Source organism: Cupressus sempervirens, chromosome 1 (genome assembly GCF_028749045.1).
Source record: "Cupressus sempervirens isolate cs-2001-9-10 chromosome 1, ASM2874904v1, whole genome shotgun sequence".
In the NCBI taxonomy this organism is placed as follows: domain Eukaryota; kingdom Viridiplantae; phylum Streptophyta; class Pinopsida; order Cupressales; family Cupressaceae; genus Cupressus; species Cupressus sempervirens.
The window spans coordinates 444344399-444359647 of NC_143118.1; the positions used below are offsets into that span (position 1 = coordinate 444344399).

Genomic DNA, 15249 nt, shown 5'->3' on the forward strand with positions numbered 1-15249 from the left:
CCAACCGGGTCAACTTTGGCCCTTCTGCTTTTTTGGAAGAAATTTTTTTTGGTTTCGTCTGCTTCATCGTTTTATTTTGAGATTTGCAGTTAGATACTTAGAAATAGGCTCATATCCATGATTTTGGAGTTAAAATACATCTTCTACTACATATTTGAAGGTGAGTCTTTTTTATTTTGTTTCCTTTCACATCTTTACCTTAGATCTATATCTTAATTGGGCTGATTGTATACACTTAGCACCTAGATCCACATTATTTAATCAATTAGTTCAATTTTGCATACACATTATCACACAAGGGCCAAAGAGTGTATTTCCTTATATTGCATTATGCTTTATAATTCAAATTGAGAATTGGCACCCTTTCTCTTTTGGGTCCTTGCTAATCTAATTTGGGTTATAGAGAGGAATCATATTTGGGGATTATCTCTTTCCCTTTACATGCCTCTATGATGTTTTAGCCGCATAACGTGGAGGTCTACATCCTATCAAAGCATCTCCCTTTTACCCCCTAAACAACAATGATAGTTATTTGAGTGGAAAGTTGGTTGGCAACTACGGGATAAATAAGGCAGAGAAAGAGGATTCATAAAAGAAACTCTCATAGGTGGTCCTACGAATCCAATGTTATTGATGTTTGGTGTTGGACGAACACCTGCAGTAGTGGAAATTGAAATCATAGGCCGTATGCTGATCAACACCATCGTGGATAGTGGATTTGTAGTAAATGTGCTTCCAAAAGAGACATGGAAGGCCCTTGATAGACAACACTTTGGCTGCAAACCTTTACTTGGTAGGCTCGACCAACATGACATAAAACCAATTGCAACACTCATGGCACGAAAGGTAACTATTGGGACCCAACAATTCTTCCTTGACTTTGTAGTCATATTATTGGAAAAAAGGGGTATGATGCCTTCCTTGGCAGGGGTTGTCTCATTAGAGCAAAAGCCTACCCCAATTGGAAGAAGATACTCTTCATCGAGAGTGAAGGGAATAAATATGTCATCAACCTAGAAACCAAGCAGTTGCTAGGAATTGGCATCAAACTCTGAGGCTAGAGGAGGGGAGCTTGGTGAGGAAGGAGGGAAAGAACCCAACAATGAAGGAGTCTAGAGATTGGAAAAATGCTTTGAGGATGAGACTAGTGCACTCAACGGGTTGTTCCACTTGCAGATGGAGGATTGTGAGGTTTTTTCATCCCAACTCTTATAAGCTAGAGATCTTGGAGATAGAAGCAAAAGAGGACACTTACCCTCTGAAGTACAGGCAATGCAAGGAGAGTGTAGCTAGGGTGGATGATATCTCGACCCACCAGTTTGAAAGGAACAAGGTGATTAAAAATGAAGAGCCGAGCATAGAGAAAGTGAACTTGGGAAAGGAGAACCCAAAGTTAATTGTGGTCGGGGACAATTGGGACTCCCGTATTGGGATATTCTTGGAGTTTAAGAATGTATTCACATGGACATACACGAACTTGGAAAGCGTACGATAGGAGCTATGCATTCATTGAATCCCCTTAGTGTTGAGAGCATGCCCCACACAAAAGAGACCATACCGCATGAACAAGAACTATGCAACTAAGGTATGGGAAGAAATCGAGAAGATCCTTGATGTGGGGATCATTTTCAAAGTTTCGACGAGTAACCAAGCATCGCCCATTGTAATCTCTCTAAGAAGGAAGCTAACCAAATCCGAATTTGTGTAGACTTCATAAGTCTTAACGTCGTCACAGTTAAGAATCTCTTTCCCATTGCTCTCATTGATAGCATATTGGATGAAGTGGCAGGACATGAAATGTACTTGTTCATAGATTGGTTTTCTGTCTACAACTAGGTCAGTATTGTCAAAGAGGATTAATTGAAGACTACACTCATCGCGGAAGATAGGGTGTGCATACAATAGGATTCCCTTTGACCTGTGTAACGCTCTTGTGACCTTCCAAAGGATCATACTCCAAATCTTTCACAAATGTCGGTTGGAAAGTTCAAGGCTTTCTTCAATGATTGGTCCATCTATAGTAGGAAAGAAAGTCACCTTACAACTTTGCGAGAGTATGGAGCAATGCTAGAGGACATGACTAGCGCTTAACCCCAAAGAAGTGTCGGTTCATGGTACCCTAGGGCAAGTTTCTGGTCATATAGTTCGCAAGGAAGGATTGAAGACTGACCTCGACAAGGTGTAGCCGATCATTGAGATGGAAAGCCTCGAGGATGTCACAAGAGTGAAGTCCTTAGGGCATGTTGGCTACTATAGATGGGCATGTTGGCTACTATAGATGGTTTATCAAGGGGTTTGCAAAAATCTCATTCCCATTAGACAAGTTGACAAGGAAAGGTGAATCATTTTCCTGGGGAATCGGACAAGAATAGGCATTCAAGGAACTTAAGCCCAAGTTGATAAGTGTGCCCATTTCGGCTTATCCGAACTAGGACAAGGAATTGCATGTGTACATGGATGCCTCAAACTATGCCATCGTCAACATGGGAGGGGTGGACCACCCAATATATTTTGTAAGCAAACTACTGTCAAAGGTAGAAAGGAATTACATTACAACAGAAAGGGAGGCCTTGGGCATGACATATATTCAAAATTTTTGGCATTACCTTGCCACACCCTTCATGTTTTGCATGGACAACTGAGCCTTAATGTACTTGGTGAACAAGGCCATTATACAAGGAAGGGTAAGCCAATGACTGCTTCTACCTCAGGAATTCATGTTTACAATCATCGTACGCCCAATGAAGAACCATGTTGTTGCTGACTAGTTGTTGAGGATAAATTTAAGAGAACTTGCCGACGGGATGAATGGGGCCTTTCCCAATGCCCATTTGTTTCAGATAGCAATCCTACCTTCCTAGTACAAGAACATTGGCTAATACCTCTCTACTTCCATGTTCCCTTGAGATATGCTATCGTTAGAGTGGAGGAATTCGGCACTAAAAAGTAAAACATTCTATCTCGTCAGTGGGTTGCTATACAAGATGGGACTCAACCACGTGCTATGTAGGTGCATCACAGAGGAGGAAATACCAAGTGAGTTGACGCAGTTTCATGAGGGGCTAGTAGGAGGGCACATGAGCCTAGATGCCATCGCAGAAAAGGTACTGCTTGCAAGATTATAGTTGCCAATGCTGCATATTTTTGCCCTAGAGTGGGTACTTGGGTGTGATACTTTCCAAAGGGTGGACAAATTGTTAAGGACAGGTTTTATGCTATTATTTCCTTTGCAGTCTTAGGAGTTGTTTGAAAGGTGAGGTCTTGATTTTGTGGGACCTCTCAATGTGAGCGTTGCACAACAATGCAGTTACATTGTGGTAACACCAAGTACTTGACAAAATGGGTGGAGGCCAAGGTACTCCTTGATAAGACTGCAATTAGCATGCTTTGCTTCCTTATGAGAAAATCATTACGTGATTTGGCATTACCCATATCCATCACCAACAATCGAGGATGACAAATTTTGTGGGGGGGATGATGTAGACAGTAATTAGACTATAATACTTTTGTTAGTCGTTGGGTAGTATATTATGTAATTGTTTTGAAACAATGTCAGTTACCAATGGTTGGTAGACTTAACCAATTGTTGGGTCTATTTGTCTCGAAGCCAAAACCATTAAGTGTTGTAAATATTGGAGATTATTAGGCAATGAAGATATATCGTTTTGCCATTTATTGGGTTATGTGTTTCTCTAGTCTTATCTCTAGTTATTGATATTTATTCCATTTATAGTTTATGTTGTGCAATATTATTAAAGGGATCCTCTTGAGTTATATTGTACAATCCATCTTGAGCTAGGTATTTAACAAAGTGGGCAAAAACACAAGCAATAGAAAATTCCTTAACAAAAAAATATGCATTCTCATTCATTTCAGGACCACAAGAAAATTCAACGAGGAAATTTCAAGAATAAAAAAATAAGGTGTTTCCTAAAATAAGAGTACCATGATACCAAGAAAATACTATTTACTAAACTAGTACTATTATTTCTTTTGGAAATGTTGTCATTGATGCCAAAGTGTTTTTGTTTAGGAGGGGAGATTGTTGGAAATATGGTCATTGATGTCAAACTGAAATTGCTAGAAATATTGTCATTGATGACAAAAGTTGATGATTTTAAAGTTTGGGAGATTGTTTGTAACTTTGTCAATTGGCTTTGATTGGAGGCCAACTCATGGAATTTTGTAATATTGAAAGAGGTGTAATTAGAGGCCAACTAAGGGAATTGTATTAAATTTAAAAAAAAGTGTAATTTTGGGGTTAACTTGTAGAAATTTATTATTTTGAAAGAGGTGTGATTAGAGGTCGACATCTTACAATATAAATTGACATCCAAACACATAACAGCAAAAACCCTCACCCTTGGACTTTCCAATTACACACTCACTCATAGAAAGCTCTTAGACTACTCTTTGACACACATTTATAGCTAAGTTATCAGTTCAAATCTGGATGCAGATGTGGGTACAAGAATCCAGTATGTGGATACATGGAATTTTTTTAGGGGCTCTGGATGTGTTGGGTTATGTTTATGTATATATACAAAAAAAAAAAGAAATATACAGAATTAAATCATTTTATAATATGACAATTCATCATTGATCAATGCCAATTCGCCAAATGCCTGAGATAAATATTGAATGCCAATTGGTAGTTCAAAAATATCAAATAAGCTTAGCTCTATCTATGTGATATAATCATAAATCTATGACTTAAAAGGGTGCAATATTTTTATAAAGAGTTATGTTATCTTTTCATAAATATTAACTAATGAATTTACTATTCTAATCAATAGAAATCTAATGACACATCGTCCTTAATACTTTACTTTCCAAAATAATATTATTCGTGGCTGACATCAATGATCATTGTTATGTGGAAAGCTATACTGAATTGACTGTGAAAAGTAATATTCAGCCAATCACAAAGTCTGATTTCTATGGTTGGTGAAATTATTGTTTCAGGGCCAGAATAAGATTTATGCAGTTTAGTGTTGAGACTATACAGTGGAATTAGGAGCTTTAAAAGATAGTATTGGTCGAAGTCAAACCAATGAAATAAGCATCTCATAAACCACCATCAGGAGCTGCCTCTGTGCCTGCTCCCAGTACATACGGCGTACAAAATATACAATGAATGAGATTAATCATTAATGTAATGCCAAAAAATACTAAAGCCTGCGGATTGTATAACTAAAGACATTGTTTATTTCCTTCCACATCGGCATCTGTATCTGCAGCAAATCTGCATCCACATCTAGTGTCTGAGCTACATATCCAGTAACTTAGATTTATAGGCTTTATAGCCCAAAAACATGAAGGGAATTGCATTTCAAGTTACCAAAGTCTTGTTACAGTTCTACCTTTGGGAAAAGGGAAATTTGAAGAAGCCAGAAATCCTCATAAGCTCTAAGTATCACCTCTTCCTTTTTATAGGCTATTTAACATTGATGCATCTTTTGACTTTAGATGATCAACCACATTAGAATATGTTCTCTCATACATTTAATATCCACCAATGGGAAAATTACAAATCCTTGAATGCACGTCCTTTTAAGGATGAACGATTGAGAAAATTGGTTGTAATATTGAAGTGCCTTCCACACATCTAGTGGTTGATGAGTCAGATTTGATGAACTTGGACATGTTGTTTGATTGGCTGAGAGGAGCAGATGCCTCATATCTGTGTACATCATTGTAACTTTCTCTTGATACTTGGCATCATTTTTCTTTATCCAAGGTGATCCCTGATATGTCTTTTATTGTATCATTCCTTATATCTTCACCAATGAGTTTCTAACCATGACTGACTCTTCTGAAGCTATCTTCTTCCTTTAATGTCTTAAAATTGTCGATCTTCATGTTGTTGAGTCTTGCTCCTTGCTCACCATTAGTTTCCTTAGTCCTCAGTCTCACTTTTCTTTTTGATTCCTCTATTGAGTTCCTTGCATGATTTGATCTCTCTCTCACATTGCAAATTCTCCCTTTCTCCATTACTCGTCAGTACTCTATACATTAATTCCTGTAAATAAGAACAACATTGTAGATCAAAGCTATGAATGAAAATGGAATGCAAGAGAATTGTCAAAAGCTTTAAATGATTTTCATGACAAACAATTCTTCAAGGGAGTGAGATTTGTAATCATCAATCATGGATTAGATTGACATTTTAGGATTTGGAATTGGGAAATTGGAAATCTGATTTTATATGCAGGAATCTTGAAATTGCCTTGAAAACCTTTTGCAATGCTTGATATAAATGAGGAAAATTCTTGATCTGCTGATAGAATTTCCTCAATTCAAGTTATAAATTGCCCTCTTCATGTAATTCTGCACCTCTTGATTACTGGGAAATTTGCCCAAATCTGCTTTATTTTGATGAAAATCGCCCTTGAATCTGATTTAACTTGTCTATCTGCTGGAAAATTTGGAATCCGAATCAACTCGCCTTTCTGCTGGAAAAGTTGGAATCTGATTTAATTCGTATTTGTGCTGGGAAGATTGCCTTAATCTGCTGTAATTTGCATTCACATGGAAATTGTTTGAATGCATCAAATGATATCCTGTGATCTCTCATATATGGCCCTCAAGTTAGGAATTTCAGTAGTGATATTGGCTGATCCTAGAAGTTCCAGACACGAGGGTGGATGAGCGACACGGTTCCGAAAAAGAGGGTCGATGATAAGACTAGTCTTGGACAATGGGCGGATGAGCACGAGTTTTGGACTCAATGATGCATATGTTCATTCAAACCTTGCATTTTTTCATTTTACGTTTGAAATTTCCTTTTTGTCTAAGGATTTCCATTTTCTATTTTGAAATTCATACCTCAAATAAGTAGTTTCATTTGCTTTAAAATTTTGGAATTCCCTTAAATTTTTTATTTTTCTTTACTTTTTAAAATTTCATTTGCTCCTTAAAGAAAATTGAGCTCTCATGGATTTGTGAGTGGAAATTTGAGGCCTTCAAGGATTGATGAGTGCAAAATCGACCTCCTTATGGATTTCTTGGTGGATAACCAAAAGCAATAAGGCTTCTTGAGTGGCAATTTCATATCAATAAGGAATCCTTGGTGGAAATTTGCTAGTGTCTTGGATTTTTTGGTGGAATTCACCCTAGTCAAGGTTTTCAAGGTGGAAAATTGATCTAGTTTAGGATTTCAAGGGGTAAATCAGTCTAGTCAATTATTTTCAAGGGGGAAATGTTATCTAGGCAAGGATTTTCAAATGCAATGTAACTTGGCCACAAAAATTCAAAAGGGAAATTCAACGGCATCTTGGATTTTCTTGCACTTGTTGGTGAAATCATGGAATTTCCATCATGAACTTGGACTCTTAAGGGGAAATTGAACTTGATAAGGATTCTTTTGAAAAGCTCAAAATTATCCAAGGAATTCAGAATTTTCCTTCTATTTTTTTCTCAAGCCTGGAAATTCTCTTTTAATCTTACCTTAAATTTTCTCCAAGTATCGAGTTATTATCACAATTTCATAAATTTCATCCTTGATTCACATGCTTACACATGATTTTCTTTGTCAGTTTCACTCAACTAATTCCTAAAATTTGACAATATGAAAACTCTCTCATCCCAAGGCTAGAGATTGTCAAACATTTGCCAAATTTATGGAAACTAAACAAACTAAAACTAACTAGTGAAAAATAAGAGAGGGGTCCCCGTTTGCAATGGGGCGTGTGTGTGTTAACAATAGAATAAGATGCTACCTACTCATGCGGGGACAAAAACATCCTTCTCACCTCCCATGTCATGTTCTAATGTGACAAGAATTTATTGTGCTAGGTCACACTAAAAGACGAAATAGGACGTGTGAGAAAATACAAATGTAGGCATAACAAAATACTTCTAATAAATCAACCAATGCTAGAAAATACAAAGGTTGAGAAACCTTGATCCCCAACATTCTAGAGGTAAATTTTTGTAGCCCTCTTTTTGAAGGGAAAATTGATGTTGACATGGTAGAGAGATGACTTCACCCACTGGATTTAAATATCTTTAACAATATTTTACTAATATTAAAAAATAATTTTCTCTTCTAAAATGCTCTCCCATATAAAAATTGGCGTGTATCTATACACAAGGAAAAGGGAAACAATGCAAATAGGTAAATCACCTCTCCATTTCATGATTGCACATTTAGAAGGAGGATGCCCCCAATATGCTCAAGAGGTGACTCAAGTGTTAAATTGGGAAAATTATCCTTCCTTTAATATGTAATGATGGAAGTAGAAAAAGTGGAAATGATAAAAATATTTAATGTAGATGATAATCTAGAATTGGAAATAACAGACTGGTACAGACTGACAAAGAGCATAAATGCACAAAATTGGAAACCAGAGCATAGATCTGACCTGTGGGTGAAATCTGAGCTGAAAATGCAGGGAATAGGGTGGGAAGTCGCTCTGTACTTGGGTATAGGACACCAATGGCATTTTATACTTGGTGGTTTTGGATGAATTTTTTCAGTGGTCCTCTGACAATACTCAATCTTTCCGAATTGCATTTTATGACTTTGCAATCTATTCTCTGGACGCAAAAAAAAGTGGAAGAAGGTTGGTTGGAGGAGTTTGTCTTAGACAAACCCATGTTTAGGAATCAAGCTTGAAATGAAATGGAATACAGGAAAACACATTGCCATGTAGTAGAGGCTAGATCTAGAAAATGAAGTAAATCATACATCGACAATGCAAATGCTTCTTTGATTGCAATCAAATATGTTGGTGCAATAGGTTTGATTAAACATTGCCCAAAAGGAAAGCATGAAAGACAAAATCTCATGTAATAGATGTAATTTGCCACAATTTTTAATTGAGAAGAAAGAAAAGACTAGAATTGAAGCGGATGAATGTGCATCCTCTTCCTTGATAGAAAACTTATTTTTCTTGGCCTTCAATGGGGAAAGAAGCTAGCTCTGTGGAATAATAGGCCTTTAATGCTTGGAAGAATGCTAGATCTTGATTGCTTGGACTTGATGATTTGATGGCTCTTGTACTTGATTAGCTTCCTTGTGTTTGATAGCTTGAATGCTTGATTGCTGGAATACTTTAATTACAATGATGTGCTTGACAATCTTGAATATGGTTGTGGTTGCCAATGACATTCTGTACCTTGGAGAATGAGCCAAAGTTTGGATAGGGTGTTGGGAAACAAGGGTAGGTGTAGGAATCTTGAGTACAACTCAATCGTAGGTCAGAACAGGTCACGAAGGCCACAAATAGGGATAGAGGGCCTTGATGATGAAAAAAATGATGGGTTTGGAGAAAAAATAGAGTACACTTAGAAATAAGGGCCAACCTCAATTTTAAACAAGATTGAAGGAGATAGAAGACCCATATTTGAATTTAGATACCCATTAAGTGCCATATGAGGTCCTACCATAGAAAATACACTGAATTGGGCACAAAATAGCTGTTAAATTGTACACATTAGGTGCCTACTATTTAGGATGGCATAAGATCATATTGTCATCAAAATAACAAAGAAAAGAATCAAGAATTATTATTAAAAATTGAGGATGCCTTAACAAAAACTTCGGCAAATTTTATAGAGACCATCAAAGAGGTAACCTTCTCTATACTAAAATCTAATGATTAGTACAAAAAATGGGAATCGCTGTGCTAGGGTCAAGAAAACATGTCTTGAGGGTAACAATCTATTTCAAGAACATTGGGAGAAAGAATACATGTGCATGGTGTCAAGCTTGTAAACAAGTTCAAAAGCCAAGATAGGAATAAATAACTTTGGGTGGCAACTTCAACTGAAACAAGCACATGGGATCCCAATGTCAGGAGGCAAAACTGCAACTGGAACAAGCACATGGAATCCCAACAGAAATTTGATTGTCAAAGTTTCCATAGGGCTCCAAAATGGACCAGTTTAAGTTTGTTGAGTCAACAAACGTGGTCACTAATTGGCTCTTCTGAAGACTGGCAAGCCTAAAGACACTTCTGGGACTCATTTTTGCAAGCAAACATCTGAAACAAAGTTGTAAGAAAGTTGACAAAGCAAAATGGAAAAGATGCAATTTAAGTGATCCAGATACTCCAGAGTCCAGACACACAGGAAGTAGTTAGCTTAAAGGATATTCTTTGGTGGATATTTTGGCTAGGGCCCAAATAGGTACAATAGTCCAGCCAGTGCTGAAATAGTCATTGTGCTGTTTGAGTTTTCGGGGTGTTTCTGTAAGCTATCGAAATTGTCCCAGATAAGATAAAATTGCAGATTGTGGGGATCAAAATGTTTCAGATTTAAAGATTGTTGGGCTTCTCTTGAAACAATTTTGTACTTTGTTGATAAACAGACCACCTGAGGACCTGTAAGGACAATTGAAACTTTTATTGTTTGCAATGCTTCATTTTTAGTGTAATGCTTAGGTGGAGAAAATTAGCTGTTAACGCTTTATAGGATAAGCAATGTGAACATCATCTGAAAGTGCAGAAGAAAAATAATGGCATAATATAGTATATACTAGAATATTACCCTGGGGAACTCATTCAGGAAAAATTCCCATCAAAACAACACTTACTGTATTAAGTTAGACATTTAAATACCATAAGGTATTTGTTGCATTACTTAACCCTAATCCATGTTTGGGTACTTTTAGGAACATCGATATTGGAAATCATCTAAGTGGTTTTGATATATAATGGGTAGCAAATAGTGGCCAAGAAACCACCTGTAATGGACCCAAAAAATTTGTGGCAGGGTTTATAGTCTACAAGGGATGTAAGCATACTAAGTGTAAAAACATAGCCAACCTGAGGAAGTAGAGTGTAACACAAAAAGTTCCAGAGGTCATGGAGGAAGTGCCTTGTAAACAATTTAAGAAGAAAGTGGCTTAAAGAGGCTCTATGTTGTTTATGTGTTTCCATTTGGCTCATGTTCATGGAATTATTTTTGCATTTCAGTATTTAAACAACTCGCTTGAGGACATTAATGCTGTTTTCCTTAAGTAATTTTACTAAAGTAGCAAGCAACTTACGGTAGCAAGTTCTTAAAATTTGTGTTGATGAATTAAGAAATGGAATATCCATGCTAATAAAAGATACACTTAGAAGGCCCTTTTTTGATGGGCTGCCAAAGAAAAATCACCATGGTGCAACTTCACAAGAACATGTGGCACATGTACAAAGAATGTCATGCCATATTATTAGTCGAAAAGTGGAACTGATACTGGTGCCAACTCTAATTGCCCTTGATGCATAAAGGGAAGCAAATAATGAAGGAAAATACCTATTCCACCTATCATTGTATAAGTCCCCCCCTCAAAGCATGAGGAGGGAGAGTGCCTCTTCCACCAACAAATGTGCGTGAAATCCTAGTTGAAAAGTGGAACCCAATACTGGTGCCAACTCTAATTGCCCATAATGCATAAAGGGAAGCACATCATGGAGGCAAATACCAATTCCACCTATCATTGTATAACTCCCCCCCTCAAACCACAAGGAGGGAGAGTGCCTCTTCCACGAATAAATGTGGGTGATATCCTAGTTATCCAGCATTTTAACAAATGAGCGACAGTGTTTGCTGCTTCTTTACTTTTCCCATTAAAAAATGAGGTCGCTAAATTTTGTTTTTCCAATGCGTCACCCCCTTGATTTGGTTTTTCTCATAAAAACTACCTTCATATGGTATGGCCAGTTATACCTTTTCTCCCGGGTTGTCTATTTCTGCTTTAAAAGTGTATATGTCTTAAAGTCATCTTAATAATATAGGTTTACTTTTTAAGACTATCTTTTATGCAAATGTTTTTGGTTTTTTGCCAGGAAATTTTCAAGATAGGGAGAAAATGCGTATTGAAAAAGCTGCGCGCCTCCGTTTTGGACGCTTCTTTTATCGTTTTCCCAATGGAGAATCTGCTGCAGATGTGTATGACCGAATAACAGGTAGTGTCACTTGTGTGGGTGCCATCTTTGCCTCAGCACTGCTTATATGATTTCCACATTGACTTTTTAGTGACGAGTTAATCATAAAAAAGTACAATTAGTCATCAATAGTGTCTTCAAGCTCACCTAGCTAAGATTGAATATCAAGAAGGTTGTGGGGTTGAGACATATCATCCAATCCTTAAATCACTTAGATTGTCAATTATGAAGTGTTAAATTACGTTTATCATGCTGAACATGCTAGTTTAGTTTCTACTTTGAGTTGTAGGTTTTCTTTGCAAGATGTTGAAAATAATTTTTATTTACAGGTTTTAGAGAGACACTTAGAGCAGATATTGACATCGGTCGTTTTCAACCCCCTGGAGCGAGATCAAAATTTATGAACTTGGTTCTGGTATCTCATGGGCTCACTTTACGTGTCTTTCTTATGAGATGGTACAAGTGGACTGTTGAACAATTTGAGCGCCTTCATAATTTTGGAAATGCTGGCATGTTAGTGATGCAGACTGGTTCAGGTGGAAGGTATGCATAAGTTCTTCCCACAGTTTAGTAACTGGTTTGAGTGTTATTTTAAGATAGATAAGTTTTAAGCTAGATAAAGAGATATGGCTTACCATTTGTTATATGATAATGAACATGACTGAACTCCATTTAGATCAACTTATGACCAAGTTAGTAGATATGGAACTTTACATTATTTTAATTTGTCCATTGTCATTCTGATACTGTAAGTACAGAAAAATATTTGCATTCATAGTTTGATATAGTGTTCAAGACTTCTAATCTTTGCATAGGAAATGAATCTGTAGAGATACAATTAGTATGAGAGTGTGCATAAGCAATTAGGTTTTATAAATGTATTTATTTTCAATTACATTTGATGATCAAATGTAAGTTTTTAATCAAGGGAATCTTAATTTATGGTAAGTAGAAACTGAACAAAAGTGACGTTACAGAAGTTGCAGAACAAAATAGGATTATATTTCAACCAAGAGTTTATACAATGTGGACAATCTCTGTATGAGAGATGCATGCCTCAAACTTCAAATTGTTGATACTTGATTCAATTCACCTATTTTATTTCTTTTGAATACAATTTTTTTAAAACTAAAATAGTGAATTAAGGGTTGATGATGGATCCCACTTGGGGGCAATCTTTGTTTTTTAAAGTTAAAGCACCTGGTAGGATAATATTTCTGAATGTTTTGTGGAGGCATTGCATTGATTTCCCAATAGGAAAGAGTCCTGAGCTAATTTTTCATGGCTTCAAAGGATAACTGAGTTGCAAGTACTGTAGAGGGTGTATGGATTATCTTAATTGGAGATTGTATTTTTTCAGTAGGCAAGAACCAAGTCAGGACTCTGAATTTGTGGTTGGCATCCACCACCTTCTGTAAGATTTCTACTCCATACTTTTGTGCATGAGTGGCTTCGTTTCTATATGTCAATTCATTCCCATAAATCCATGTTATGCATGTGCCCAATTTGTGTATCCCAAATCTTTTTAGTGTCTGATAGAATCTCTTTTTTATGAATGGCCTTAAAGTAGTGTAGTATGGGGAGGTGGATGAAGATTTAAAACTCATGAAGATTCGGCAATGGGATGAAAACTGACTGCAGTCATGGAGTGTAAATTGCAAATTCAAATGCTGGGAAGGAAAAAGTAGTTGAAATGAAAGAAAATTGATTCGATTGCAGACGAAAATGGCAGATGAATGCTATGAGTGCTAGGGTTTGGCAAGGGCAGAAGGAAACTGATATCACTCATATATCGCATGACTATGCACTTTGGTGGAAGAAGTAGTTGGCACTGGAATCAAGGAATGCTGCACAATTGTAATTTGTGGAGTGTTGTAACAAATGGTTTTTCATAACAAAACAAAGACGATTTATAAAGAGTTTTTTCCAACATATTATTAAACAAATAACTGAATTCCTTTTCGTAGGACATTAACTGTTTTTAACTACCAATTATTAACTGAAATAACCATGTTCAACTGAAATAACTATATCAGTGATCAATTGAAATAACTAGAATAAAGATTAATCGAAATAACTGTATCAATGATCAATTTAACTAAATTTAATTATAACTATAATAACGATTAACTGAAATAACTGTATCAATGATCATTTGTAATAACTAGAATAACAATTAACTATCTTTTTCTACATACAATTAAAATAAATGCTTAACATGAAAAGAAGAAAAGAAACATACAAGTATTATCCGGTGAGTCTTTAGTTGGTTGTGCAAGCCTCGACTTTTGGTAAGAGGAGAAGCATTAACTTAAGCTTAACCTCCCAACCTCGGACCATACTTATCCTCACACAATCTCTTGAATTAGAAAAGCCCTCCCTACCCCGGGATCGGGCTTGGGATACTTTTAGTCCAGCCACCTGAGCTTTCTGGTGTTTAGAATGTCTGCATAGTTATGGACGGACATGTCTGAATAACTGGCACCACTGACATCAAGTGATCTTAGATGGCAAACATGCCTTTAAACGACCTTGGCCAAGGTTTTTCTGATGGGTTCAATGACTCGATCATGACTGCTGGACTTGACAATAGGGGAACAACAATATGGACAAGCATGAGCTATTAAATAAAAGGTATTTAGTTTTATTGTATCATATCTGATCTCACTTCCATGTCATTGCAGATTCCATCTTACCTCTTCACCTTTTCCATGGCTATACAGCCAATGAGTCCTAGGTGCTTGGAATCTTAGAGAAATCGGCTCTATCTGTTGATTCTCAACTGAATCATGAATATTATATGTTTCCAGCTTTTCACAATTTGTGATTTGAAAGAATATGTTCTTTAAGACTTGCAGAAAATATCATTTGGTTCTGATTATCAATGGCATAAATAAAATACAATTCTATGTCATGGATACTGTACTATTATTTTGATAACAACTCCTTAAGTGAGTCAATTGATGATACTTAAGTATGATGAATATACAACAGCTGCCTATTGCTAAGGAGTTCGGTATACAGTAGTAGCTGATAATAAAATTCATAACATTTCTTGAGGTTGATGGACCACATAACCTGATATAATTTTGGAAATGTTTGGAGCCCCGCCAAATACTAATGATTCAGTTCTTTCTCTGAACGATCTCCAGGCGCATTCACAAGGTGATTTACAGTCACGTCTTAAGCAAGAAAAATAGTATCCAAAATAGAGAAGAGATTGGCAATGCTAAAAAAGATAGAGATATATTAGATGGTATTGCAGAGATTTTGTGTGGTAGATGGAAGTTGGATGCTTGGAGAAATAGAAGTCATGTGCCTGGAAAAATATATAAGTCGGATGCTTGGAGAAATAGAAGTTAGGTTGTTG

The 15249-nt window shown here is 36.5% G+C and overlaps 1 protein-coding gene across 1 annotated transcript in view; it reads left to right on the forward strand.

The window, feature by feature from the left end:
• Window positions 1-15249, forward strand: part of LOC149578211 (phosphoglycerate mutase-like protein AT74H) — a 54323-nt gene that overhangs the window by 19333 nt on the left and 19741 nt on the right. Inside the window, exons 2-3 of the mRNA XM_089827808.1 lie at window positions 11781-11900; window positions 12209-12422. Coding sequence (XP_089683934.1) covers window positions 11781-11900; window positions 12209-12422 — 334 coding nt within the window. The remainder of the gene's footprint in view (window positions 1-11780; window positions 11901-12208; window positions 12423-15249) is intronic.